This window comes from Barbus barbus (genome assembly GCF_936440315.1).
Source record: "Barbus barbus genome assembly, chromosome: 48".
NCBI classification, from domain to species: Eukaryota; Metazoa; Chordata; class Actinopteri; order Cypriniformes; family Cyprinidae; genus Barbus; species Barbus barbus.
This window is the reverse complement of record NC_136726.1, coordinates 3,894,550-3,921,719: the sequence shown is the minus strand read 5'-3', so window position 1 is coordinate 3,921,719 and position 27,170 is coordinate 3,894,550. Positions and strand designations below refer to the sequence as shown.

The window sequence follows — 27,170 nt, the reverse complement described above, 5'->3', positions numbered from 1 at the left end:
CAAACTAAATGCGTTTTAACCGATATAATGTGCGCGCATTCATACAGACTGAGTTAACCTGCTCTCGTCGTCTCGCGCACTGCTTAGTTACATTGTTGTTGTTTGTTTGTGGTCTGTCAAGTGTCGTGACGTCACGTCTGGAGTCGCAGTGTTACATGTAACTTTACTACAGCCGTCTACATGTGCGCGAGACTCCAGATCAGCACCAAACCCAGCATGGGATTATTAAACACGACGGGAAGTCAACAAAGTCCGAGAAGAAACGACATCGAAGCCTCGATTTAACCAACTTCTCAGGGAAAAAAGGACATTTTGGACCGTGTGTTCCGGGTTATGACACCATCTCTGTTTTGTCAACCTAAGTGACGCTCGCAGAAAGTTGAAGTGTTATAGTTGCGTTTGCGCGCGCATGGACTTGTTTGTTTTTGTAATTTAATAGAAGAAAGCAGAGCTCCGGGTCTCTAATGCAATGACTACTAACTACAGAGAGGAGCTGGACTTCAGACTGATGTTTGGGGAGAGCAGTTATCCGTCTTCGCTGGGCCACGCAGGTTTGTACGATACTTTCACTGCTCGCGACGCGACGCGACGATTATAATCAATGAAGTGCGTGCAAGCGTGCGCGGTTAACATGGGAGCGATAGTCGCGTGTCAAGAATGTTTTACATCTGTTTGTAATGAATAAATGAAACTGTGTTTCTTAATACTTAGTCACTTCCTTATCTTTTGACATCAAATGTAGAAGTTCGTGTAGTTGAAGCGCATAAAGAGGAAGGTCAAAGTCTAATCATGCGAAACATCTTTCAAAACCATGCATGCGTGCATGTATTTAGTATGTATGCGAATAATTTCGCAGTTTTCGTGTATGTAGCAGTAGAAGTAAAACTGATATGATAGGTCTGTTTGTAATAGGCACTGTACGCATATGTTACTGTACGTCCCTACTGTAGGCTGCTCTTATAATTGTTTATGCAAGTTACTCTGTCCACTGCAATCCATCTGTAGGTAAACCCAACTGATACGGGTTAAACTCACAGTAAATCACCTTTCACGGTTTTATTGCTGGACTGTTGAAGCTTGAGTGTAATGAGGGTCTATAACTACATTATGTTAGACAGATAGTCTTATCAGTGAGACAGCATCCCTAGCTCGTGGGTCTCTGTGTGAGTGTGTGATATTTATGGTTAGCTACTGTTGCACTTCTGCCAGCTGTCAGTTTGTTCATGTGTCTGAATGAGCCATAAGAGCATCTCTCCAAATGCATTTGCTCAAGTACCTACGGTATGCCAAGTACGTAACCTATGCGGCCTTGCTTTGTTGGAGTACGGTGAAGATTTTCTCATGCTCTTGGGAACATAATTTCCTTGGTTTTGGTTTGTCTGGAGGATTATTATAAAAAAAAAAAAAAACGTTTTGCAGCAGGATATCACTGACTGTTTAAAAAAGTTATTAGATTGATTTCAGCAAGGACAAAAACTATCAACAGTACCGACCTTAAAAATTGTAGGCTACACAATTCATCAGTGCATATTGTAATTAAGTTTGTTTCATAATATTTCAATAAAATGAAGAATTTAGTCCACCTCTTCATCTCATAAGTAGTAACGTCGTCACAGTTGGCTTCAGGATAATGTTAAACAAAGTAGGGGAGTCTGGTGTGGGATAAGTTAGTAGTATCTCCTCTACAGCTCACTATGGCTCATATCCTAATATAATAAGCCACTTTAGAAATGCAAGCAACTGACCCTTCGCAAAAACCAGCCATGTGGCTCTCACACTACACATCATGTTCTCACACAGTGAAAAATACATCGCGGAGCAAAGAGGAAACTGACAACACACCGTCAGACAAGACAGAACAGTTACTTCTGGTATGAAGCATGGCCTCAGCTTTCAAATTTTGCCATTTTGTAAGAAATTCAAATAATAAACACCGTTTTGTGGCTCTTTAATGTGTCCTGACAGATCGCTGTATTGCCTCAGTTCAAGCAGCACACGTGAACCTACCTTTTCATATTTACTTAAAGCGCAAAATAAACATGAATGAACATCAGAACGTGTATTATTTCAACCGCGGAAAGACGTCAATATACACAATTTTTAATCTACTCTCATGTATGATATGTTTGTCGGACAAAATGACGGATTTGGCGTTCTGATTGGTCAGATCGCCTGTCACTCAAGCTCTTTGCGAAGGGTCAATTTCCAATGGACAAAACAAAGCCTGACTTCAATACAAAAATTAGGGGATGTAAATCACTTTATGCAATCAGAGTCTGTGCCCATCATACGCTCCATAAAAAATCTGCAGACTGGCTCTGACTTTTTCCAGCTGTAAATCGAGGCAAAAATCTCTGCAAAAGTCTGTAGTGTATTCCCACCTTAAGTAAAATGTCATATGGCATAAACCAGGATAGGCATATTAAGTGGTCTTGTGTTAAAAATAACTTTTCCCCTGTTACTCTAGAAACCAGATCGGATGATGATGCCAACTGCTACCCTCTCTTTCCTCCTGGGCCTCACCAACCCCCAGAACAGCAGGACAGCTATGCAAACCCGTCTTATGATACCCCTCACCCTGGTTCCCTCCAACCCATGGAGTCTCCCAGCAGGGTATTTGACTGTCCTAGCATCCAAATCACCTCTATCCCAGCCAACTGCCACCAGGACCTGGGCGCGCACCAGTTGGACGAGTTGGCAGGTGCATGTGGGGAAGCCGGTGCTGGGTCTCTATCAAGGGACCAGCTCTTTCTGCCATTGGATGCATCCTACAGGGACACGTCCTCACTGTGTCCCAGCCCCTGCAGTAGTTTGTCCTCCCGCAGCTGGTTGTCTGACGCCTCGTCCTGCGAATCCTTCTCGCACATCTACGATGACGTGGAGGCAGAACTGAATGAGGCAGCCGCTCAAGTTCATCTGGCTTCTCCTCTCGTGTCGCCGCTGGTGTCTCCTCTGCCGTCCCCACTTACTTCTCCCCAGGTGTCTCCTCAAGTTTCTCCGCTTGTGTCCCCCTTTGGTTCTCCTCTGGCTACATATGGAGATGACCCTTGGTGCCGATACCAACAACATCATCAGCAACCTCTACAATATCATTACGCCCAATCGCTGTCACCATATCAGTCGCCCCGCACCAGTATCACTGAGGAAACTTGGCTCAGTCCCCGTCCACAATCCTCATCCTCGCGGCCCTCTTCTCGGCCAACCTCGCCATGTGGAAAAAGGCGACATTCCAGTGCAGAGGGCATTCCCTGTTTGGCATCTCCGCACCTTTCCCCCAACGTAACACCGTCTCACTCTCCTCGGGGGAGTGTTACTGAGGACACATGGTTGGGAGGTGCCACATTTGCCCCCTACCAGACCCCTCCACTGGAGGTAGACATCCCGTCCAAAACGAGAAGAACGTATCAGACCAACCACAACCAGCATCAAGTGGCTCTGTTGCCAGAGGACTCAAGTCTTCAAGACCCAGGTCTTGCAAATCCATTGCTAAACTCAGGCATAACCGTGTCCCTCCCCAGTTTAAAGAAAGAGGATATAGTGGAACATTTCTTAGCCGTCCCAACACATCCTTGGGTTAGACCCAAACTAGTCAGCACTCCTTTATACAGGTAAACTGCATGTGCATATTGGACTCAATTGTTCACCTTTTGGTTTTGAACAAGTGCCAGTTACATCAGGGGTCTCCAAACTCAGTCCTGTAGGGCCAACGTCTTGCAGAATTTAGCTCCAACCCTAATTTAACACACCTGAACCAGCTAATCAAGCTCTTACTAGGCATGCTAGAAACTTCCAGGCAGGTGTGTTAAAGGAACACTCCACTTTTTTTGGAAATAGGCTAATTTTCCAACTTAAAAAGAGTTAAACAGTTGAGTTTTACAGTTTTCGAATCCATTCAGCTGATCTCCGGGTCTTGCGGTTGCACTTTTAGCTTAGCTTAGCATAGATCATTGAATCGGATTAGACCATTAGCATCTCGCTCAAAAATGACCGAAGAGTTTCTATTTAAAACTTGACTCTTATGTAGTTACATCGTGTACTAAAACTGACGGAAAATGAAAAGTTGTGATTTTCTAGTCTGATATGGCTAGAAACTATACTCTCATTCCGGCGAATAATCAAGGAACTTGAGCAGGTGCAATGATATTACGCAGCGCCTGAAAGTAGTCCCCAGCTATATCATAACTAGCTACCTAGCTGGGGACTACTTTCAGGCGCTGCGTAATATCATTGCGCCTGCTGCACCCATGGTACAAAATTAAAATTTTGTCATTAATCACTTACAGTCAATGGGACAGTCACAAGCCTCCCGGTTTTCATCCAAAATATCTTAAATTGTGTTACGAAGACGAACGAAGCTTTTACGTGTTTGGAACGACATGGGGGTAAGTGATTAATGACACAATTTTAATTTTGAGGTGGAGTAACCATTTAAACTAGCCCATGACCAGCTTAAAGCAGCCCAAACCAGCAGCCTGCTTCAAAACATACCTAACCAGCATATGCTGTTTTTTTTTTTTTCAACAGGGGACCCCTGAGTTACATAATAGTTTTTGGTCTTGTTGCTCCATCATTTATGAACCTGTTAGGGCTATAACAATGGGTGTTCTGTTTCATTGGTCAATGCTCAGAAACAACAGCCACATTTGTTACAGCCGCTGCTGTTTCTTTTTCTCACTCAGGTCCACATCTTTACCTCCACTGGACTCTCCTCTGCCCAGTCAGTGTGGCCAGTGTGAGTTAAAAATGGAGATCCAACCTAAACTTCACCACAGAGCCCATTATGAGACGGAGGGCAGTCGAGGGGCCATTAAATCAGACTGCGGAAGGCACCCTGTTGTAAAGGTCAGACTTTACACCAGATATCAGATTAGCCTTTTATGATTTCCCCCACAGTTTACAATGGTTTACGTTTGAGGCCTGGCCACCTGTTTTTCTGAGAAAAAAAAATAGGAGTGAAAACCTGTTTGGAAACAGTCATTTTTACTATTCCATTTGGTGTCACTTGTGAATTATACATGGAATTTCTTACATGTGATTTATTGATTATGGTTAATTATTGATGGAGTATTTCATCCATCATTACCTACTTTTTTATGCTGTTTATGTTCGTCACACAGCGTACAGACTGTATTGTGCACATTTTGAACAGTTCAATGAATTGTGGTTTTCATTGTTCTGATAAATTGAGAAAGGGTTCCATACCTAAAGGTTTGTTGCTCATCTGACATCTGCTCTAGTACAAGAAAAAAGTACCAGATTATTGTTTGGGTGTATTTAATTATTTATATTAATATTATAATATTAATTAACATGATTATACATTATATTTTTAAAGCTGTATTAGATATTACTGGATTAATGATACTAGAATCCACCTATGAGAGAAGGAGAGCTATGTGATTCATGTGATAAATACCAGTCGGTCTTATGGACAGCATTTTTGATCCAGTCAGCTTGTGGTATTTTTAACAGGGTGCAAGCTAATGTTACATGTGTTGGACTGTTTGTTTACCCTAGCTACCTATGAAACAACCATTCCTGACATTAAAGGAACAGATGTTGCAAGCTTTTCAGGGATGATCACATGTAAAACTAGAAAAGGGAAGATTGTCAACAAACTTTGAATGCTGGTTTGAAATGTCAGTCTGATATGGGCTACTTTGAATACTTTAAGAGCTATAGAGCATTAAAGTTTTGATGGATGATGGCTAGGCAGATACATCTAGGAATGATCCAGTTGAAATTACCGGTTACATGTTTACTCACGTCATTTCTTCTTGTGTCTGCAGCTATTAGGGTATAATGAAAAACCCGTCAGCCTGCAGATGTTCATCGGGACAGCGGATGAGCGTTACATCAGGCCACACCCATTCTATCAAGTGCACAGGATTACTGGGAAAACCATCGCTACGCCGAGTCAGGAGACAGTGATATCCTGCACCAAAGTTCTCGAAATTCCTCTCCTGCCTGAAAACAATATGTGTGCCAGGTACCTGTCGAACAAACCTCTGATTTACATGCACCCTGCCCTGCATGCATTGTAGACAGAGTTTTTTTGCATAAATGATGTATTGACATGGTTGACAGTTCAGTCTTTAAATCAAGATGATGTCAGCGCTGAATGGAAAATATGTGAAATTCAGAACATTTATAAAGGTGCAATCTATTCCGTTTTACTATTCAAGAAATGAATACTACTTTTAATAAATATGTTTATATTGATTTACACTCGATGTTATAACTCTAGTTATATCAGCACCGTAATTAAAGTTGATTTATTTACATGGAGTGGGTTACATCATGGAAGCCGACTTATTGAGATCACATAGAATAAATCTTTTTTATCTTGGTACCCCACCTTATTATCTGGCGTTTTCACAAACAGACATGGCTTTGGTGATAAAAAAAAAAAAAAAACTACTGCTTTTGCATTATGATGCATCCACCTACACCCATATTGGCCAGGCTTTTAATATAAACTTTTCAGCAAACATTCAATATAAACATTCAGTAAACGCATGTCTCATGAATGAACATACAAAGTGAAATGAATTTGAAATGTGATTTATAGCTTATAGTTAAAAGTTGCTTTGGGCCACTGGCAGCAAACAGTGCCCGTTATGTCACTCTGGCTTCATTTCCATAGATAAGTGCAATTTTATTAAATAAACACAATTGAACTGACTTTTGTCATATTTCCTTGAAAGCATTGACTGTGCTGGGATCCTGAAGCTACGCAATTCAGACATCGAGCTGCGGAAGGGAGAGACTGATATCGGGCGTAAAAACACACGTGTGCGTGCTGTGTTTCGTGTTCATATCCCTCAGCACCATGGGAAAGTGCTGTCACTGCAGGTGGCGTCCACACCTATAGAATGCTGTGAGTTCTTCCTGTCGATATGTATCTTCAATGTAAAAATTTTTTGGATACAAAGTGCATTTGCCTTTTGAACAAGATGATGTTGCTAGGATTTTCAAAATTTTACCAATTTTACCATTGATGAACGTTTCCTCAGCAATTTACAGCCATTTTCTTTCTCTGTTGACTAGCTCAACGATTAGCTCAGGAACTTCCCCAAATCGAGAGCTTTAGTCCCGCCTGTGGTTCTGTGACTGGAGGAGAAGAGATGCTTATAACAGGCCAAAACATCAACCCAGAGTCAGCAGTTGTCTTCCTAGAAAAGGGCTCTGGTGAGTGAAGTCATCTATTACAATAACTGTTCTCACAGCTAGTTCCTCTGCTGTAATTAGGGGCAGTTTTTAGATCAGTAGTCTTGCAATACATTTTGGATGACAGTTTATGTAATAACAAAAGACCTTTTGTTGTCTCTTTTTTCCATTCCAGATGGTAAAACACAATGGGAGGTCGATGTAAGGGCTTTACAAGAAAAGAGCCAAAACGTAAGCACAGTATGTTATTGATTTAGTAATAAAACACTAAAAGTCCTCAATTTATTTTAACATCATAACTTATGTTACATACACTTCCCATTGAGATCTAAAGTTACAGGTGTCTCTGAAGTTCTCTTGTGTTCCCATTCCTGTTTAGACAAGCATAGTGGTAAAGATTCCTCCGTACTACAAGAAAACCACGGCTTCCTCCTTCGAGGTGCAGTTCTATGTTAGCAATGGCAAGAGGAAGAGAAGTGCCTCACAGTTCTTCACCTATCTCTCAGGTAATTGTCACTCTATCAGCATGTCTGGTCCACTTTGGTGGCAAGAACTGCCAGTTAGATAGCAAGAGGAAGTCCAAGTAATATATCAAAGACCAACTACAGTTAAAAATCAACAATATCCAACTGGTTCATCAAGGCAGTAGCTCATTCAGTCTCTAGGAAGGTTTGTACAGTCTGCCCAGAAGCAATTAGTAGAAAATTTGGTCCCGCTATATATTTTAAGTGGCCTTAACTACTATGCACTTACATCAAAAAAATAAGTACAATGCACTTATTGTGTTCATATTCATTGCAAAACACTTCTGCTGCTGTTGAGGTGTGATATGGGTAAGGTTGGGATGGGTCAACAGTGTAACTATAAATGTAACAACATGCATGTACACAGTGAGTGCATTGTACCAAATGATTAAATAGCAGTTAAAGCCACTTAATATAAAGCGGGACCGAAAATGTACGTAGATGCAGAATATCTGTTTGATATGTGTAGAATATATATCTTAAAGAAATACGAACTCATAATGGTTGCTTACACAGCTCAAAGTGAAAAAGGATATCCTGTTTCCACTGGTATTAAGATGCATCTTTGGTGATCCAATCATGAGTGATGTAAAAGAAAGGGGTAAAACATTTGATCTGATCACTGAAACCACACATGGAGGGAGTCAAAAACGCATTGCATTTGTAGTAGAAACACTGTTTGTCTTTAATGCGTCTCAGACCACAGTGAAGTACCTAAAATGTGTTCATTCTGGGACGTGTTGCGAGAGAGTACACCAAAAAGCAATTCAAAGTTAGCTGTATTGTACCAAAACACACAAATTACATTGGGAACCACTAGTTGGGCCTTGGGACTTTGACTCAGACTGCAATTGTGAATGGACTTCGAATCAGACATGGACATTTTGGGCACACAAATGCATGTCACGTGTGACTTGGAAAGATAAAAAATAATTAACAATGTGAAATTAAGATACAAAGATGGATGGTTCCCACTTCAACTCAATTGGTTAAAAACTAGGACTCAACTTGGACTCAACGAGGTGGATTCAGACCCAGCACTACGAATCTCAGCTGCCCTTTTCATTTGCTTTCTTTCCCATTTAGTTGTAAGCCACATAATATACTTTTGTTAAATCAGTAGTATTTGTGCGCTGTACCCAGCAATCGTGTGAAAGTGATGTAGAGTGTCATGAAGTAAGAGATGAGTGTCTCAAAAATAATCTGATTTGAAATGCATAGTAATACCAGTTGGAAATAGTAAAGAGTTCAAGAGGCCTAAGTGTTTCAAACAAAACTGAACATCTAAGGGATAAGCAGATATTCTGAAGCATTCAATGTATCAGCCAGATAACTGGTAAAAATGAGCATTACTTGGCAGGTTGTTAAGTGTGTATTCACTGTCTTGGAGAGTTTAGCTCTAATCAAACACACCTGAAGCAGCTAATCAAGCTGTTCAGGATTTATAAGTAACAGGCAGATGTGTTGGACCAGGTTTGAAACTGAAGATCTGTAGTAAGTTAGTCCTCCATGAACAGAGTGGCTACCAGTGAGCAAACCCAGGGCTGTCCAAACTTGTTCCTGGGGACACACTGTCCTGCAGAGTTTAGCTCCAACCCTAATTTTAAAGGCATAGTTCACCCAAAAATGAAAATTCTGTCATTAATTACTTTGGGACAATCGTTCCAAACCCATAAGACCCTCGTTCACCTTCAGAACACAAATTAAGATACTTTTGATGAAATTTGAGCGCTCTCTAATCCTCCATAGTGCGCAAAGAACACAAAAATAACAACTTTATTCAACAATTCTTCTCCTTATCCCGTCTGCCGTGGCACACATCCATTGTGGAGAGAGTATCACGACGCATGTGCTTGCTTATGCTTCATGTAGACGATGCATGCACGTGTCCAATGTAAGCATCAGCACGCATATTCCTTGTTTATATAAAGAGGAAGCAAGCACATGCGTCGTGATACTCAGTCATTATTTTTGTTTTCTTTGCACACAAAGAAGTATTCTCATAGCTTCGTAAAATAACGGTTGAACCCCTGATGTCACATGGACTATTGTACTTATGTCTTCGCTACGTTTCTGGTTCTTAGGAACATTTCAGTTGTGTTGCGGTCTATGCAGGGTCTGAGAGCTCTCGGATTTTATCAAAAATATTTCAATTTGTGTTCCAAAGATGAACGAAGGTCTTACAGGTTTTGAACGACATGGGGGTGATTGATTACTTAATGACAGAATTTTCATTTTTGGGTGAACTGTCCCTTTAACACACCTGAAGCAGCTAATCATAAGTCTTTAGACTCACTAGAAACTTTCAGTCAGGTGTGTTTAAGCTGGTTGGAGCTAAACACTACAGGACGTTGGCACTCCAGGAGCAGGATTGGGCACTCCTGGGATAATCAACCTTTTATCTAGTAGTTTATGATTTTTTTTTATGTGTATAATACACAATTTTGTCTGAGATTACTTTAGAACTGGACTGATTTAGGTCTCTGTTGGTCAAGATGGTATATCAATTTTCAAATGTTTTCAGAAATGAAGAAATGCTCATAACGCTGATTTGTAATGTGCTGAACGCCCTTCTTCCAAGCAGTGCAGGTCAAGCAAGAGTTTGGCATAAGGACGGACCTTAACACCAATGACCTTGCAGGGCAGCATCCTACCACTATTGGAGACCCAGTTGCTTCAGACGAGGTCCAGCCTCTTGAGCAGTGGCTCCTGTCTGAAGGGACAGTCTGTGCTCCATCTTCAGGCCATCTCAGTTACTCACTTCAGGATCCTCTGTATCTGAGCCGTTCTCATCCAGCAGACAGAAGCCCCAATGCTGGAGCAGACCTGCACCCTATGTTCCACCCCTCATTGGTGGATTTCAACAACTCTTTGTTCCAGAAACCTCAACAGGATCTGTCTTATAAAGGACAACCTAGTCTTCCAATGGCTGGTGGTTCACTGCAAGGCTGCAAGTCACTCCAAATCTTACCAAGGTCTCAACTAGGCAAAGGATACCAAGGCATTCCTTCAGAACACAATCATAATCTCCACAACCTTGGGCCTGCCTCAGTGTCCAATACACCCATGATAACTAGCCCAAATGTGAATACATCTGGTCTGCATGCAGTGGGTCCGGTGCCATTCCCACAGTCCTCGTCTTCCCAGGTGCTTCCTCTTTCTCATCAGCCTTCTCTTGCCAAAGTGCCTTCTAACTCACCGTCTGCCAGAGAGAGCTTGATGGACCCTCTACCTTTAGGTGCATCTCTTCAGGAGTCCAGCAAAAGTTACAGTATGTCACAACGCCTCAACATTAAACAGGAACCAAAGGAAGAGAAAGAGCTAGCCTTCCGGTCCATAGGCCTACAGGATATCACTCTTGATGATGGTAAGACTCCAAGGAGAACCATTTTAAAGCAATGAAGATATGTGGACAATGTTGATTACCACAGAAATTAGTTTTGACAAGCAAAGTAGAACAGGGGTCCTCAACTCTGGACCTCGAGATCCATTGCCCTGCAGAGTTTAGCACCAACCCTAATCAAACACACCTGAGCAAGCTAATCAAGATCTTCAGGATTACTACAAATTTGCAGACAGGTTGGCGCTAATCTCTGCAGGAAAGTGGATCTTGAGCTCCAGAATTTGGTAGGACAAGGGATTCTCCAAAATAAATAAAATACAACTGTTTCAAAGGTCTAGGCATAAGAACTAACAGTAAGTCTTCTTCTAAACCACCTGAAACAGTAATCTCAATGCTAAAAACAAGATTTAGACAATTTTACTGCCGAAGTGACACATACAAGCTTCACATTCCTGCTTTTAAACTTGGTAATCAAGATTATGCCAAAGATGTTGACAAGTCCTTCTTTAGTGATCCAGAAATAAAGGAAACCATGAACATTTTCACTTCAACTCCCGATATTATTATGATTGTATCTGTTTATTCCAGACCATGTTATCTGTTTGCATGTAATACACTCTTACTGTGTCTCATGCTGGGTCAATAGCACACCTCAAGCTGCAATACCAAAATATGCGCTAGATTTGTGGCATATGCTAACCAAGCTTTTTGTTTACTCTCAAGAAAAACTAGCAGCTGTCTGGAAGCCTGTTTAGTTTGGGCCTAATTATAGTCCACTGTCCCGCAGTGCGGTGGGAAAGAGGATACTGGCATTGCATGGAGTCACCTAAACAGCTAAATATACCTCGAAGGCTAATCCACCGCTAGTTTTACACCGCTGTATTGTGACAGTCTTACATACTTCACATAAGATATCGCTGCCATCAGCCTGGAAGAAGCACATGGCCTTGACTGAACTGGATCTTTGATAATGAACTGTCCATTCCTTGTTTTTATTTTTCTATGGCTAGAATAGCATAGAATACATTTATTAAGTTACTAGTTATTCATTTTTACCAGAATGCGATGCATAGTATAATATACAAGTATAAAATATATAACAAAGTCAAATAAATTACATTATTATACGTTTTAAAATATGAAATAATGAAAATAAAATATAATTTGTATACTTAAATATAGAAACGTAGGGTTTAGATGAAATATTAAATTATATATTGTACATTTTAATCATAAATATTTACGTTCATAATTTTCCAAACCCTAGGACTGACTGTATTATTTTTGTTTGCGGCACTCATTTTTTACCTGGCCCACTGTTACTATGTCTCAGCACTTATCCGTGTTAGAGAGGACAGGTGCAGTGGACTGGAATACCCCTGTTGAGTGAGTGCTGCTGTCCAGCATCGTGTGTGTCTGTGTGTGTGTGTCTGTGTGTGTGTGTCTGTGTGTTGTATTTTATCTTCTCTCAAACAGATTCTTGTCCAAATACACAGCTACCCTTTTCTTGCTTAGATATATTAATAGCCCACACTGTATACTCTGTTGTAAATAACTTCTTGTGTGTTTAAGTATTAATAGATTTGCTTGGTTATTGGAAAGTCAAAGAAATGAGTGGCATTTCAGAAACTAGTTGAAGCTAGGTTTGAGCTATTAAGTAGAAACCTTAAAAACAGCACAACAAACTACCGTATTAATTAAAACTCAGTTTCAGCCTTTGTGGTTTAACACCTCTGTGCGACTGCTTAAGTGTGTTTTGAATTAGAATTAGACCTGCAGGAAAACCTCAATGTACAACACTGCCCTCATATGGACTTAATATACTGTAGATTGGCAAAAATTAATTATGCATTAGTTAGATGTGTGTGTGTGTGTGTGTGAGAGAGAGAGACTAAGCATCTCGTATTAAATCGCTTGCTTTATTTCCTTTGCAGTAAGTGAGATCATTGTAAGAGACTTGTTCGAGACTCCAGATTCAGGGAATGTGCCGTAGCTTCACTCCTGGATGAAGTGTCCCACCGATCAGAAGATCAATGGAAATGGTGCATCTTTCATAGGACGTCAGCACTGCTACTGAACTGATAATCAGAGAACTGGACATCTCATTGTAACTGTTTTGTTCTCAGCATCTTGCATTACTGCACATGTAGAAAAGATTTTCTATGAGCAATAAAGTTTTCAGCCTAATAGAGGATGCATTCAATCATTATTATGCTTTTATGTTTTAGTTTTGACTGAACATATCAAATGTGAATGTAAAATATTTACCAGTTATAGTTTTTGATTCAATATATGCCTTAACCAAACAGGCCTTTTATTATAACTTTGATAATTTGATTGTAAATGTAAAATCTATTCTTGAAATGTCTGATAATCATAAAGATAAGAATAAATTAAGATGACAATATGCAGAATTGCGCATATAAAGCACAATCCCATGTTTGAATCTGCTGAGTGTTCAGTATTTCTGTTTCTCACACTTTTACTGTTGCTTAGTCTTTTGAAATGTCTTTGTATTTATGAATTTTTACTGAACATAAAATAAATGTTGTGACAATCTTCATTGTTAATGGACTCCTAATATTTTAGATTTTTTGATTTTTCGGAATATAGGCCTACACATTAGTTTATGGTTTTAAAATGCATTTAAGAATTAAATAAAATACTATTCGTAATTTATACACACAATTAATTTTAATTTGAGCTTGCCAACAATGAGCTTCTAGTTGAGTGCCATATATAAACAACATTATAATAATACATAACAACAGACCTTGACTGTGGTTATCACGGTTATGTTTTGTAAGGCTATTATGGCTTGTGCTATTTTAAATGTTTTTGTTTACTCGAGAAGAAGACCCGCCTTTTGTCACATAATCACCGGAAGTTCACAGGATGACGTCAGAGGCAGCGGAAACAGGTATGAGGGACAGAAAGTGCCAGAAGCAGCCAGAGAAACAGATCTAAACATGATATTTCACCGTTTTATTTAAACCAAGCAGATATCAGACTGATCGTCGAGCAGCACGGGACGGATTTAAAGACCGTCCGATGAGTTTATGACACTGTTTGTCGTGTTTTATCCAGTACGTAGCCGAAGCAGATTAGCTTCCATGCTAATGTAAAATAATCATATGCTCTTTAAATATAAACATTGGTTTTACGAATCAAAAGAATTGAACTGCACTCGTCGTAATGGTGTTTAAACACAATACATAACGATATATTGTCTTTTCGAGTTTGTTTATAGAGTCTCGTGCATGTAAACAGAAAAGGACACGTAGCTACAACAAGAGAGCAGTGCTTGTATTTATATAAACACAGCCTTAGAACAGATCCTATGTGTGTTTGTATTTAAGAGGCGTTTAAATTTGATTGTGAAGGACACCTGGTTTCTCCTGCACTGGGACTGGTAGATCAGAAGAGGAACACTATAAAGTCGAAGCTGAGAAGCAGTCAGGATGCCTCTGCTGTTTCTGGAGCGCTTCCCCTGGCCCAGTTTACAGACATACACAGCCCTGAGCACAGTTCTGCTGGCCGGGACCATATTAAGTGCCTACAGCACAGTCAGGGACTCTGAGTACTCGTCTGCACTGACAGAGGACTCCCACAGCACGCCTGATGAGGAGATCAAGCTGGACCACATCGTGAGTGTGGCCACTAATGTGCTGCTGTACCTCATCACGGACGGCCTCTTCGTCTGGGTGCGTGAGACCCCAGTGGTGTAGATTTAAACCCACAAGGGTTGATCTGTGACTTTCTTTCTTTTGTTAAAGAAGCTGTCTTGTTCCCGCAGGTGATGGTGAACACGGCGTGCTGCATCCTCATGTTAATAGCTAAAGTGATCCAGTGCATTGTGTTTGGGCCGCTCAGAGTCAGCGAGAAGCAGGTAGGAGACCGCAATACAATGCAGTCTGTCTTTGCTGCAACATGTTTAAATAATAAATAAATAGAAACAAAAATATATAACAACAACATCACTACATCCAGTTCCATATAGATGCATATGGTCAGTCTGTTGGTGTTTTTTTAATTGAATTTGTTGTTTTTAATGGATTCATATTTTTTAGTGGCCGATGGAAATACCAATTTTAACTAATATAATGCCAGGGTTTACATATTAAAACAGATGTTTATTATTCATATTTTTTTTTCATATAGAATTTGCAACTGAAAAGGGGAAGATAACGGTTCAAATCAATGATTATAGAAGACTATAATAAAAAAAAAAAAAGTTACATACAGACACAAATAATCATTATAAATATATGTTTTTTTTATTATTAAATTTAGTTTTTTTAAGCAATTAATACTTTATTCAGCAAGGTTGCATTAAATTTGTCAAACGTGGTAGTACAAAATTCCTATATGTATTTTACCGTTGCTTAGTCCTTTGAAATGCCTTTGTATTCATGATTTTTTTTTACTGAATATAAAATAAATTTTGTGACAATCTTCATGGACTCCAAGAAAAAAATAAATGTATATATATGTGTTTGTGTGTGTGTGTGTATATATATATATATGTGTGTGTATATATATATATATATATATATACACAGGTCCTTTTCAAAAAATTAGCATATTTCATCCGACCAATAAAAGAAAAGTGTTTTTAATACAAAAAAAGTCAACCTTCAAATAATTATGTTCAGTTATGCACTCAATACTTGGTCGGGAATCCTTTTGCAGAAATGACTGCTTCAATGCGGCGTGGCATGGAGGCAATCAGCCTGTGGCACTGCTGAGGTGTTATGGAGGCCCAGGATGCTTCGATAGCGGCCTTAAGCTCATCCAGAGTGTTGGGTCTTGCGTCTCTCAACTTTCTCTTCACAATATCCCACAGATTCTCTATGGGGTTCAGGTCAGGAGAGTTGGCAGGCCAATTGAGCACAGTAATACCATGGTCAGTAAACCATTTACCAGTGGTTTTGGCACTGTGAGCAGGTGCCAGGTCGTGCTGAAAAATGAAATCTTCATCTCCATAAAGCTTTTCAGCAGATGGAAGCATGAAGTGCTCCAAAATCTCCTGATAGCTAGCTGCATTGACCCTGCCATTGATAAAACACAGTGGACCAACACCAGCATCACTGACTGTGGGTACTTGACACTGGACTTCAGGCATTTTGGCATTTTCCTCTCCCCAGTCTTCCTCCAGACTCGATTGCACCTTGATTTCCGAATGACATGCAAAATTTGCTTTCATCCGAAAAAAGTACTTTGGACCACTGAGCAACAGTCCAGTGCTGCTTCTCTGTTCAAAAGTGGCTTGACCTGGGGAATGCGGCACCTGTAGCCCATTTCCTGCACACGCCTGTACACGGTGGCTCTGGATGTTTCTACTCCAGACTCAGTCCACTGCTTCCGCAGGTCCCCCAAGGTCTGGAATCGGTCCTTCTCCACAATCTTCCTCAGGGTCCGGTCACCTCTTCTCGTTGTGCTGCGTTTTCTGCCACACTTTTTCCTTCCCACAGACTTCCCACTGAGGTGCCTTGATACAGCACTCTGGGAACAGCCTATTCGTTCAGAAATTTCTTTCTGTGTCTTACCCTCTTGCTTGAGGGTGTCAATGATGGCCTTCTGGACAGCAGTCAGGTCGGCAGTCTTACCCATGATTGCGGTTTTGAGTAATGAACCAGGCTGGGAGTTTTTAAAAGCCTCAGGAATCTTTTGCAGGTGTTTAGAGTTAATTAGTTGATTCAGATGATTAGGTTAATAGCTCGTTTAGAGAACCTTTTCATGATATGCTAATTTTTTGAGATAGGAATTTTGGGTTTTCATGAGCTGTATGCCAAAATCATCAATATTAAAACAATAAAAGGCTTGAACTACTTCAGTTGTGTTGTAATGAATCTAAAATATATGAAAGTCTAATGTTTATCAGTACATTACAGAAAATAATGAACTTTATCACAATATGCTAATTTTTTGAAAATGACCTGTATATACATACATACATATACACACACACACACAGTGGTGCGAAAAAGTTTTTGCCCCCTTCCTTTTTTTTTTTTTTTTTTTTTTTGCATATTTGTTACACTTAAAAGATTCAGATCATCAAACTAATTTTAATATTACACAAAGATAATGCAAGTAAATACAAAATGCAGTTTGTAAATGATGATTTGATTTATTAATGGCAAACCTACCTGGCCCTACGTGAATAGTGAATTGCCCCCTCCTGTCAAATCATGAAAGAACTGTGATTATCCACATTATTTTAGTTAAATTTCTCCAGCCAAACCCAAGCCTGATTACTGCCAGACCTGTTGAATAAATAATAAATGTTTCTTGAGCAGCAAATCAGCATATTAGAATGATTTCTGAAGGATCATCTGACACCGAATGCTGGAGTAATGATTCAGCTTTGACCACTGAAATACAGCACATTTAACAATTTATTAAAATAGATCACAGCTATTATAAATTGTAGTAATATTTCACAAATTTTACTGTTTTTACTGTATTTTTGATCAAATAAATGCAGCCTTGGTGAGCAGAGGAGACTTCTTTCAAAAACATTTCAACTTTTGATCACTGGTGTACATTTGTGTAAGTTCCTGTGAATTTGAAGTGTTCAGCATGTAAAGGGTATAGTGCATGCGCTGAAGATGCTCGTTGTCAGTCTGCTCTTGTGCTCTTCTCTGTCCCGACAGCATCTGAAAGATAAGTTCTGGAACTTCATCTTCTACAAGTTCATCTTCATCTTCGGCGTGCTGAACGTGCAGCGGGTGGAGGAGGTGGTGCTGTGGTGTCTGTGGTTCTCCATGCTCATCTTCCTTCATCTGATGGTGCAGCTCTGCAAAGACCGCTTTGAATATGTGAGCAACACGTCTTCACCACATCAAGAAACACTAATGTTCGTGAAGAGTGGAAGCTTTTATTTATAGTAGTATATGTACATGATAAATAAACACAAATATATCAATATATTATGTAAACAAAACGTTTAGTTTGGATGTGATTAATCACAATTAATCGTTTGCTAGCACTAATGTATATATGGTGTTATTCTCTCTGGCAGCTGTCGTTTTCTCCCACTACTCCGATGAGCAGTCATGTGCGAGTGTTGGCTCTGCTGGTGTCTGTGTTGACGTGCTGTGGCGGTCTAGCTGTGCTCTGCGCTCTAGTCGGGCATCTCCACGGCATGCACACTGTCGCTTTCATGGCGGCTGAGGTAACTTTGCAAACCCTTATAAGTGACCGTAAAGAGAAAAATAGTTGCTCTCATTTGTCATTCCGCATTTTGGCCGTCTCTTTTTGACTGATACATTCTGAATCAAGCCCAAATCTTGTCTCCTGTCCTGCAGTGTTTGCTGGTGACAGTGCGCACAGGACACGTCATCATACGGTGTGTGCTCTGTTGAGAATGCCATCAGATTTCTTCATCGTGAGGGAGCAGAAGCATGAATCTGAAGGTTTTGATCTGTCATTTATAGGTATTCCATTCACTTGTGGGACCTGAACCATGAGGGAACCTGGGAGAACAAGAGCTCATATATCTACTACACAGACTTCATCATGGAGCTGGCCATCCTCAGCCTGGACCTGATGCATCACATACATATGCTGGTGAGAGAAATACTCGTGAATGGACAAATATGGTTACATAAAAGAAAGAGTGTGTGACTTGCCAATAGCGATTGATGAACCTGATCTGATAGGACTCATTCGACTTTTATTAGAGTCCTGAGTCTAACATAATGTTACGATAACAAAACAATTATCATTATTATTATCAGACTAGTAATACTATCTAATTAATATTAGGGCTTATTTGTTCCATGAACACTGTATAAACGTGTAAAAAGAAATGTTATGGAACAAATAAGCCCTGATATTAATTAGTATTACTAGTCTGATAATAATAATGATAATTGTTTTGTTATCGTCAAAGGTATCAGCTGCCGGTGATATCTTTTGACTTTCATCGATACACGATACTATCGTCTGTAGGCACAGCCCTAATTTTGAGTGTCTGTATGATCATGTATTGTTGTTTCTTACTCCCTTGCAGCTCTTTGGGAACATCTGGTTGTCCATGGCTAGTCTCGTGATCTTTATGCAGCTGCGCTATCTCTTTCACGAGGTGCAGAGAAGAATCCGCCGCCATAAAAACTACTTGCGTGTTATTGACAATATGGAGTCCAGGTGAGGAGCCTGATGCTTTCAGACTTACTAATAAACCAACTGCATTTCTACAGGCATTGAATTATATTGCACAACTGGTAAGTAAAGACGCTGAAGTAGATAACTCGTTGCGTAATGGCTACAGCTTTTGGCTAGAAACCGGAAGTTTGCACAGCATATCACCTCTGGTCTTTTAAAAGAGATTTTATCTTTGATAAGCTGCTTTGCATGTGTGTGACTACTTATCTACATTAATATAGTTAATGAGATTAATTCTCCAGGTTATTTTCCTGAAAAATTGGAAAATAGAAGGATTTTTATTTTATTTATTTTTTTATCAAATGTGTTCTGGTTGCTACAGAAATATTGAAACCGTTATACAATCAACCAGCATTGATAATAATGTTTCTTGAGCATCAAATCAGCATATTAGAATTAATTCCACTCAATTTTAAAGCTGCAGTCCGTAAGTTTTGCCTCGTTGTCGCCATTTCTGTTTGAAAACCTGTAATTGCAGTTATTTGCACAGTTTGAACAGTTGCGTCATCTGAACAAGTGAGTAGCAAGTCTGTCACATTTGTTCTGACCAACTGAGGAAAAAAGCATTACAATAAACCGCGCTACAATGGTGATTAAATCTAGCGATCGGTTAGCTCATATCACATCAAATTATTATTGTTATACTTTGTTCTAAAATTGTTAATGTCAACAACATCAGAATTGTGTGACTGAGTGTATATAGTGTGTATGTAGATTTCAATTTCTGTACAGTCTAATCTCTAATTGTCATACCATTCGAATTTCATATCGAGAAATTATTTTAACCCAAAAAGCTATTTATTCTTCTTTTGAACTGGTTTTCTTTTAAGATACAAATCGTGTGTAATTCCATCTGTAATCAGAAACATATTTAAAACTGCAATATAATTTAATTAATCCTTTCTGGATCACAATCCACCATCAAAATGCTACATTTAATTATTCTAGCTGCTGTGAGAAAAGGCTATAAATGATCCTCCACCTGCAGGATCCTCACGTGCGATTTAGCATACTAGCCGGGGCAACGTCTTTATGTTCACAGACGTGACGTAATGACACGGCAGCATGCTGAAATTTCCTGAAAATTCCTACCAGTACCCTCAAATCAGAAAACATTATTATAAACCAACCGCTGTGAATCGGGCTAAAGTAAGGCGATAGTTGTGGTTATGTACTTGCTCAAATATTAATTTTGGATAATTTCTTACCCCAAAAAGTTACGGACTGCAGCTTTAAAATGTATTCAATTAGAAAACAGTTATTTTAAATTGTAATTATGTTTCGTATTACAATTATCCCCTGTATTTTTGATCAAATAAATACAGCATTGGTGAGCATAATGGACTTAAAAATCTTACCAACCCCAGAAACAGATGAACAATTTATTTGTTTGTGTGTTCCCTTGTACATCATGTTACTGTTTGCTTAATATTTTTAATTTATGCAGATTTTAATAAAAAAAACAAATGTTCAGATAGGATTATTTTCATTTTCAACTTTTTTTAATATATTGAAATTAAATAATTGGTTTAAAATGTACTTAATTATCATAAATAATTTCCACTGAAGAAAAAAAGTTCTAAACATAGTCTTCATGTGTATCATATGTTTGAATGTGTGTTTCGATGTATATTATGAATCAGAAGTGAGCAGACTGCTCCATTGGCTGATATAAACCAGACCTTGTGTGTTGACATGAACAACTCTCCTTGTTGTGCAGGTTTGCTGTGGCGACGCCTGATGAGCTGGTGGCTAATAACGATGATTGTGCCATCTGCTGGGATTCAATGACTACAGCACGCAAGCTGCCCTGTGGCCATCTCTTCCATAAGTGAGCAATAACCAGCTATTGTCAGCGCTCTAGTGTAGTAATGTTTGAATGTTAATCTGACCATTAATTGTTTATGTCCAGTTCCTGTCTGCGCTCTTGGCTGGAGCAGGATACTTCCTGTCCCACATGCCGTATGTCACTGAACATTAATGAAGGCGGGAGGGAGAGAGAGGAGGGCCAGAGGCAGCCGCTGGATGATAACATTGCTGCTGCACCAGGAACAGAGGCCCGACCGCACATCAACCAGCATAACCACTTCTTCCACTTTGATGGTGAGGCGTTTCTTTACATATTCACGCAAAATCCAGACCATTAACTGAAAGTTAGCTATGGCAGTGGCTCCTTTAGAAATCTTCATGTTTACGACGTCACTGCCAAAATCTTATCAACTATCATATGCTTATCATTAACTTACATAATGCCTATTCAGTGCTGAGCAAGTTGATCCGCCCTGATAAACAACAATGAACAAAGGTTAGCCAATCAATCATAGAAGAATACATTTACTTATTGAAGTCTTAGTTAGTGGGACAGTAGCAAAAAGCCTGTTTATATGGATAGTTAAAAAAAATGTTAATACTAAACTGTATGACTGCACAAAATATCTGACTATCTATATTTTAATATTGATGCAGTGAGATCCAGGTAGACGAGTAATGGCTATGTCAGAGATCAATTTTGAAATAAGGAAAAACTTATTTATTAAATACAATTTTATTAATACAATAAAACAAAGTAACTATGAAAATGATATACAAGTTTAATTCTAATTTTATTCAATAATTTATACTAAAGTGCAGAATATTCCAAATTGTTATATCTAAGGGATGAAGTAGTGAATATCAGAAGAAAAGTCCAGAAGATGTAAGCAGAATAAAAGGAAAGGGGGAAAGCAAAAGAAGCAGAAGTTAATAAAAAAATAGTTACGTAAGCCATCACAGTGGGCATAAGGAATATATGAAGGAAAATGAAATGGTGTTTATGTCTAATAAGAAAAGGTCAAATAGACTTATCCGTTATGTCACTCATCTTTTGTGTCATATGTTGTTGTATCAACCATAGGTCAGGTCAGGCTAAGTCATCATGGCCAGTCAGATGTTACAGTAAAAAAAAATAGATGTGTGGCAAGACAAGGATTTCACACCTTTAGAACAAATACAGCAAAATTAGCACGGTCAAATATCATATCTTGCATATTACAAAAACACAGTTTCTGGAAAAGAACATCTAGTACCGTTAAAGACTAATTCTGAGAAACATTATTACTCGGGCAGTATGATGTCCAGTATCTAACAAACACCAGTAAAGAAGATAAATGTGCATAACACACGTTTTTGGAGAATACTACAAATATTAAATATGAACATAAATTTAAAAAAAAATAAACGATAAACGGTAAATAACTTAAATATGAATATTAGATGAGGATTAATATAAGAAGCATAAATCAATAAAAAGGTTATAAATTAAAACATGGATATAAGAACCAAAGAAAATATAACAACATCGATTATTGGATACATCAAAGATATTATTCTTATTTTTAATAACCTATAATAAACAAATAGGCTTACGGTAATGAAAGCATCATATGATATATTAATCTCCACTGGTTCACCCTCAGGGTCCCGCATTGCCAGTTGGCTGCCAAGTTTCTCTGTAGAGGTCATGCACACCACCAACATCCTTGGTATCGCGCAGGCCAACAACTCTCAGCTCAATGCCATGGTGAGTCCTTCTGCTGGCATCCAGCATGTTTACAAACAGCCTCATCTGTTCTCCACGTTTCCATGTTATAAACCTGACTTTCCTTTAACTTCACAGGCCCATCAGATCCAGGAAATGTTTCCACAGGTCCCTTACCATCTGATCCTGCAGGATTTGCAGCTCACTCGCTCTGTTGAGGTTACCACTGATAACATCTTGGAGGGCAGGATCCAGGTACCTTTCCCAACACAGGTGAGGTTAACACCTCTACCTAAAGGTGTTTATTAGCTGTTGAAGTAATATGTTGCTTGCATAGACACTAATTTAAAAGCATGTTTCTCTTCTAGCCTGTGGAGCGCACACCCATACAGGTAAACACTGCTTCTGAAGATTCAGCGGGTGCCAGCAGCAGTTCAGAGGTCACTGCCCCTGAGGTGGAAGACTTTGAGGTGCGGGGGAGCCGCTTTTCCAAGTCTGCAGATGAGAGACAGAGGATGCTAATGCTGAGGAAGGAGGAGCTACTCCAGAGAGCTCGCAGGTGAGTCTCCCTATAACTTCTAAACAGGTCTGAGCTGAACAGCTTATACTACTTTGCTCTATTTGCGTGGAACAGTTAAGCCATCTTTTCACCATCGCCATCGTCATTCTCATTGTTTGCTGCATTTCACCCCCTAGTGGCCTTTGTACAGAACTTTCAAGTTGATTCTGTTCATTCACTGAATTAATTATCAGTATATCCACACAAAACAAATGTCCACCAATAAGTTTGAAGTAGCAGGTTTTCTAGGGCACAAATTACTTAATTGTTTCAGAAAAAGTTATTTATAACCACATTTGTGTTTGTAGAATAACATTTTAGTGGGAAAACACCAATAATTCTTGTCTGATTAGATTACGTAACATTCAGTTGGGTGGTCACATATGGTCTAGCAGCAAAATTTCAAATATTTTAACACACACAAAGCTCACATCGAGTCAGAAAAGCAGCACTGGTACTACTCTGTTGAAATTAAATGACTTCCGGTCTGTCATATGTTAGAGATAGTGAAAAGCTTTACAGTATCTTCAATGATCTGTGGGAGTGCCCCAAGGCTTTGTTTTAGGTCCGGTTAAGTTTTAATATAACACTGTTCTCTCTTTGTTAGACGTTATCTACACAGAAAATCTGATGAAGGAGATGTGTTTTCTGCTCCTGTCGCTGATACTGATGATGCCATGCCCTCCATGGAGGATGAAGACTCGGATTCAGTGACCTTGAGGCGCAGACGACTGGCGGCCGCAGCTGAGCGACGCATACAGATGCAGGAGCCTCCTCCATTTTGAATCGAGCGAAAACATGCATGATGCACCTATGGTACAGCCTTGCCGTCATTCAATTTTGGGCTGATCAATGCACATTTGTGCTAGATGCAACTATACATGTACCCATCAAAAATCTAATGAAAAAGACACATGCATCTTTCATTCATGTGTCTTCCATAGACAAAATTTGTAAAATGTTAGTACCTAAACAAGAGCATGGTTTGGACCGCTGTTAATATATGTAAAACAACAATAACAACAAAAATTGGTTTTGGTTCCTGAGTTTGCATTTCTTAAACGTCTTTGTACAAATCTGACAATTTTAATAATATTATGTTGCATACTAACAGTTCGACTCTAGAGCTTAAGCAACAAACAACATGCTGAGGTTGATCGGTTGATCTTTCTTTTGCCGGCGAATATCCACACGATATTGCTGCTGTTTAGCATATGAATCTGCCTTTAAGTCAGTTGGCTCATGTGCTCGAAAAGAGACAGTCTTACGAGTCGGAGCCGTCTCTTACGCTTACAATGCCACCCCAGCATTTTAGAGTCTCCGAAGACTGTTTAAAAGGAAAGTGGCATAGATCCTAGTGTCTGTTCTCGCATTGTTGTGACAACGAATTGCTCTGTGCATCATAAAAGGTGTTCATTTAGTTACATGGTGTTGTCATTCAAAACAGACATTTAAAATTAATATTATTCTAAACTTGGACTGGTGGTTATATAGTGAGGAAATGTTCATTTCCTCTCTGTTTTGTGCTCCAGTAAAGAAGTATATACAGTCAGGCTAGATGTTTAATTTAGTGAGTCTGTTCAATGTTGTAATTTTCACACGTTTTCCATTAGGTTCAAATTAAATGAAGCATCTACTCAGACTAAGGTCCTTTTGATTTATTCACACATAACACAGTTGTGGTCATTAGGTCAGTTTTGTAGCTTTTTATTCTGTTTGTATTTGAATGGTTTTAAAGACATTTATTACCCGGCGTACTAATGCCTATAAATGCTTGTTTTTTTTAACTGGCCCATAGCATTCATAAGGCATTTTCACAGGATAATTTGCAAGCAGTTCAGAATCTTGCATGTTGAGTTTGAAGTTAACAAGCTTTTCATGTAATAGCGCGTGACATTTAATTTGCATTTGCCTTCTGTTAAATAACCATAATCTCAAGTTCAACCATCATAACTGTGGCTACTTATACAAGAACGTATTGGCTTGATAGCCAGTTTGTCGACCATGAAAAAGTAGTGTCTTCAGAATTGTCCGATGTTTTACACTGTGAATCTATTCGATCAAATATTTTGTGGTTTTGATCACTTTTTGTTTTTGTAAACTTTCACTTTTTCTATGCCTGAAATCACTGACTCTGTGTTCATATTTGTTTCCTGGTCAACTTTCCCAAAGACTCTCATAGTGATTATAATGAAGCTGGTTGTTGTGATTGTAATGACCGCTGGTCGATGTATAATATGTTTGTTTTAGTTGCACAGATGCACCTTTCAGCAGTATTTCCTAAAAAAGAAAAAAAAAAAAAGGATTAATTAAATGTCCACTGGAATGATTCATATAATAATTTGATGGGCGGTCAAGCTGTTTGCTGGAAACCAGAGGGAGGCATTGGATTGCTTTATGTACACAATTCATTCATTTGTGCCTCAAATCTGCAGTGGATCAATAATAGTTTGATTTGTGTAAATAATTTTGTAATAAAGACTGTAAAATACATGTGAAATGACCCTGTACAAAATAAAAGTCAAAGTTGCTTTAGAAGCTTTTACCCACATTTCCCAGTGTACCGGTGTGTTTCCCGTTCAATCAATACAGAAACATATAAAAGCATTGCAGGTGGCAACCCTGAGATACTATATTCCAATTTTTCACAAGTCAAGAAAAAAAATGCAATTTTCATTTAATTCGTAACACTACAAAACAGATTTACTTCAGAATAATTTGCACTTTGAGGTGAATTTATATACTATTCATTCATTCATTCAAATCGCAATTATTATTGTTTAAATAAGGGCATGTGAACGGTGTGAAACTGTGTCATGTGTGTTCATTGGCACTAGAGGGCGCCACGGATCCATCTGTGAACAAAATCTGAACTCAAATGTTTGCAGGAAATTTCAGATGGGCACCAAATCACCAGAATATAAACTTAAGATAAGACACTTAATTGCATTATTTCATTTTCCGAAAGTATACGATTAAATGCAATTTACAAATCTAAAGCTATTCAAGCTAAGAGCACATAATTGCAATGATCAATTCGTTTGTGTTCAGCTGTATTCATGTATTGACTGAGCTCAGTCTCTAATGAAGAGTTCATTGATTAACGCTTTAGCAGCCATCAGTTCTGCTCATAAAAGAAGAGCTTTAGCTTGAGGTCACTGATATGTGTTGCTGACATCAGTTAAGCCCTAACTAACTCGAAATACAGTGGTGCGATTGAACTAGGCAGTCATATGGGTCTGGAACAACAGGAGAGTTAGTATAGGCTAAATAACGATTTGCTTTCATAAGGAATAGGGTCAGCCACCTTAAATGGTTAAGAAGGCAGCAACATATTTCATACACATGCATACTCTTTATTTCCTTATAAACTAACATTATCACTGATAAATCTATATTTACACTATATAGGCCTAATGAGCTTGAGTGAATATCAGATACAGTCCCTTAAGTGCTATTTCATAATTGTACACTTTCTAGGACTAGTCAAGGACAAAAAAAAAAAGAAGCATACATTTATGGGTTAAGTGCTTTTGCTCTTGTCTGCATACATTGTGATGGTAATTAATGGGTTTGTTCATTTCCAGCGAAGATCTCAAGAGGATTTTATTTTAGTTAATCAATAGTCAGTTCAATTATGTTCAATGCTTAATCCACTTACATGAAGTTGCAGTTACTTTTTTTTTTTTTTAAATGCACATTTTCACATTGAGGTTATTAAAAGGAACTGTATCTGAATAGCTAATTAAAACATATAGGTGAGAGTTGTCACATTGGGAGTTATCGATCAAAATCAGACATAGGCTAATAGAGAAGCTGTCAGTTTGGCCAAAACAATGGCTTTTATTTTCTGTTGTACTTTTGTTTACTGTTTACATTTTGCGG

At 38.9% G+C, this 27,170-nt stretch overlaps 2 protein-coding genes across 17 annotated transcripts; both read left to right on the top strand.

Moving 5' to 3' along the window:
- The first annotated feature begins 140 nt into the window (after positions 1–140).
- On the top strand, positions 141–13,605 carry LOC306866357 (nuclear factor of activated T-cells, cytoplasmic 3-like). Of its 4 annotated transcripts, none has more exons than XM_079411521.1 (10): positions 141–551; positions 2,468–3,608; positions 4,680–4,842; positions 5,790–5,989; positions 6,708–6,880; positions 7,051–7,191; positions 7,346–7,401; positions 7,550–7,676; positions 10,279–11,061; positions 12,972–13,605. In XM_079411521.1, the coding sequence occupies exons 1-10, from the start codon at positions 470–472 to the stop codon at positions 13,028–13,030; spliced, it is 2,925 nt and encodes a 974-aa protein (XP_079267647.1). In that variant the 5' UTR covers positions 141–469; the 3' UTR covers positions 13,031–13,605. The 4 variants fall into 4 exon arrangements, with proteins under 4 accessions (XP_079267647.1, XP_079267646.1, XP_079267645.1 ...); XM_079411520.1 differs by having other exon boundaries at positions 10,276–11,061; XM_079411519.1 differs by having other exon boundaries at positions 7,346–7,410.
- A 311-nt stretch (positions 13,606–13,916) lies between these two features.
- On the top strand, positions 13,917–25,837 carry LOC306866320 (E3 ubiquitin-protein ligase AMFR). 13 transcript variants are annotated; one of them, XM_079411430.1, is made up of 14 exons: positions 13,917–13,957; positions 14,421–14,741; positions 14,834–14,926; positions 17,697–17,861; positions 18,065–18,217; positions 18,351–18,391; positions 18,480–18,612; positions 19,058–19,191; positions 20,930–21,040; positions 21,122–21,312; positions 22,665–22,768; positions 22,865–22,981; positions 23,095–23,285; positions 23,893–25,835. In XM_079411430.1, exons 2-14 carry the CDS (start codon positions 14,499–14,501, stop codon positions 24,068–24,070), a joined length of 1,854 nt encoding a protein of 617 aa, XP_079267556.1. In that variant the 5' UTR covers positions 13,917–13,957; positions 14,421–14,498; the 3' UTR covers positions 24,071–25,835. The 13 variants fall into 13 exon arrangements, with proteins under 13 accessions (XP_079267556.1, XP_079267548.1, XP_079267554.1 ...); XM_079411422.1 differs by having other exon boundaries at positions 13,920–13,957; positions 22,865–22,999; positions 23,893–25,837; XM_079411428.1 differs by having other exon boundaries at positions 13,928–13,957; positions 14,454–14,741; positions 22,865–22,999; positions 23,893–25,837.
- The last annotated feature ends 1,333 nt before the right edge of the window (positions 25,838–27,170 follow it).

Bases quoted from the DNA above. Each gene is read 5' to 3' on its own strand.
- LOC306866357 (XM_079411518.1), top strand. From the start codon at position 470: ATGACTACTAACTACAGAGAGGAGCTGGACTTCAGACTGATGTTTGGG. The intron at 4,843-5,789 runs GTCAGACTTTAC...TTGTGTCTGCAG, and splicing joins GAAGGCACCCTGTTGTAAAG to CTATTAGGGTATAATGAAAA. The intron at 5,990-6,707 runs GTACCTGTCGAA...TTTCCTTGAAAG, and splicing joins GAAAACAATATGTGTGCCAG to CATTGACTGTGCTGGGATCC.
- LOC306866320 (XM_079411422.1), top strand. From the start codon at position 14,499: ATGCCTCTGCTGTTTCTGGAGCGCTTCCCCTGGCCCAGTTTACAGACA. The intron at 19,192-20,929 runs GTGAGGAGCCTG...CTTGTTGTGCAG, and splicing joins ATTGACAATATGGAGTCCAG to GTTTGCTGTGGCGACGCCTG. The intron at 21,313-22,664 runs GTGAGGCGTTTC...GTTCACCCTCAG, and splicing joins CCACTTCTTCCACTTTGATG to GGTCCCGCATTGCCAGTTGG.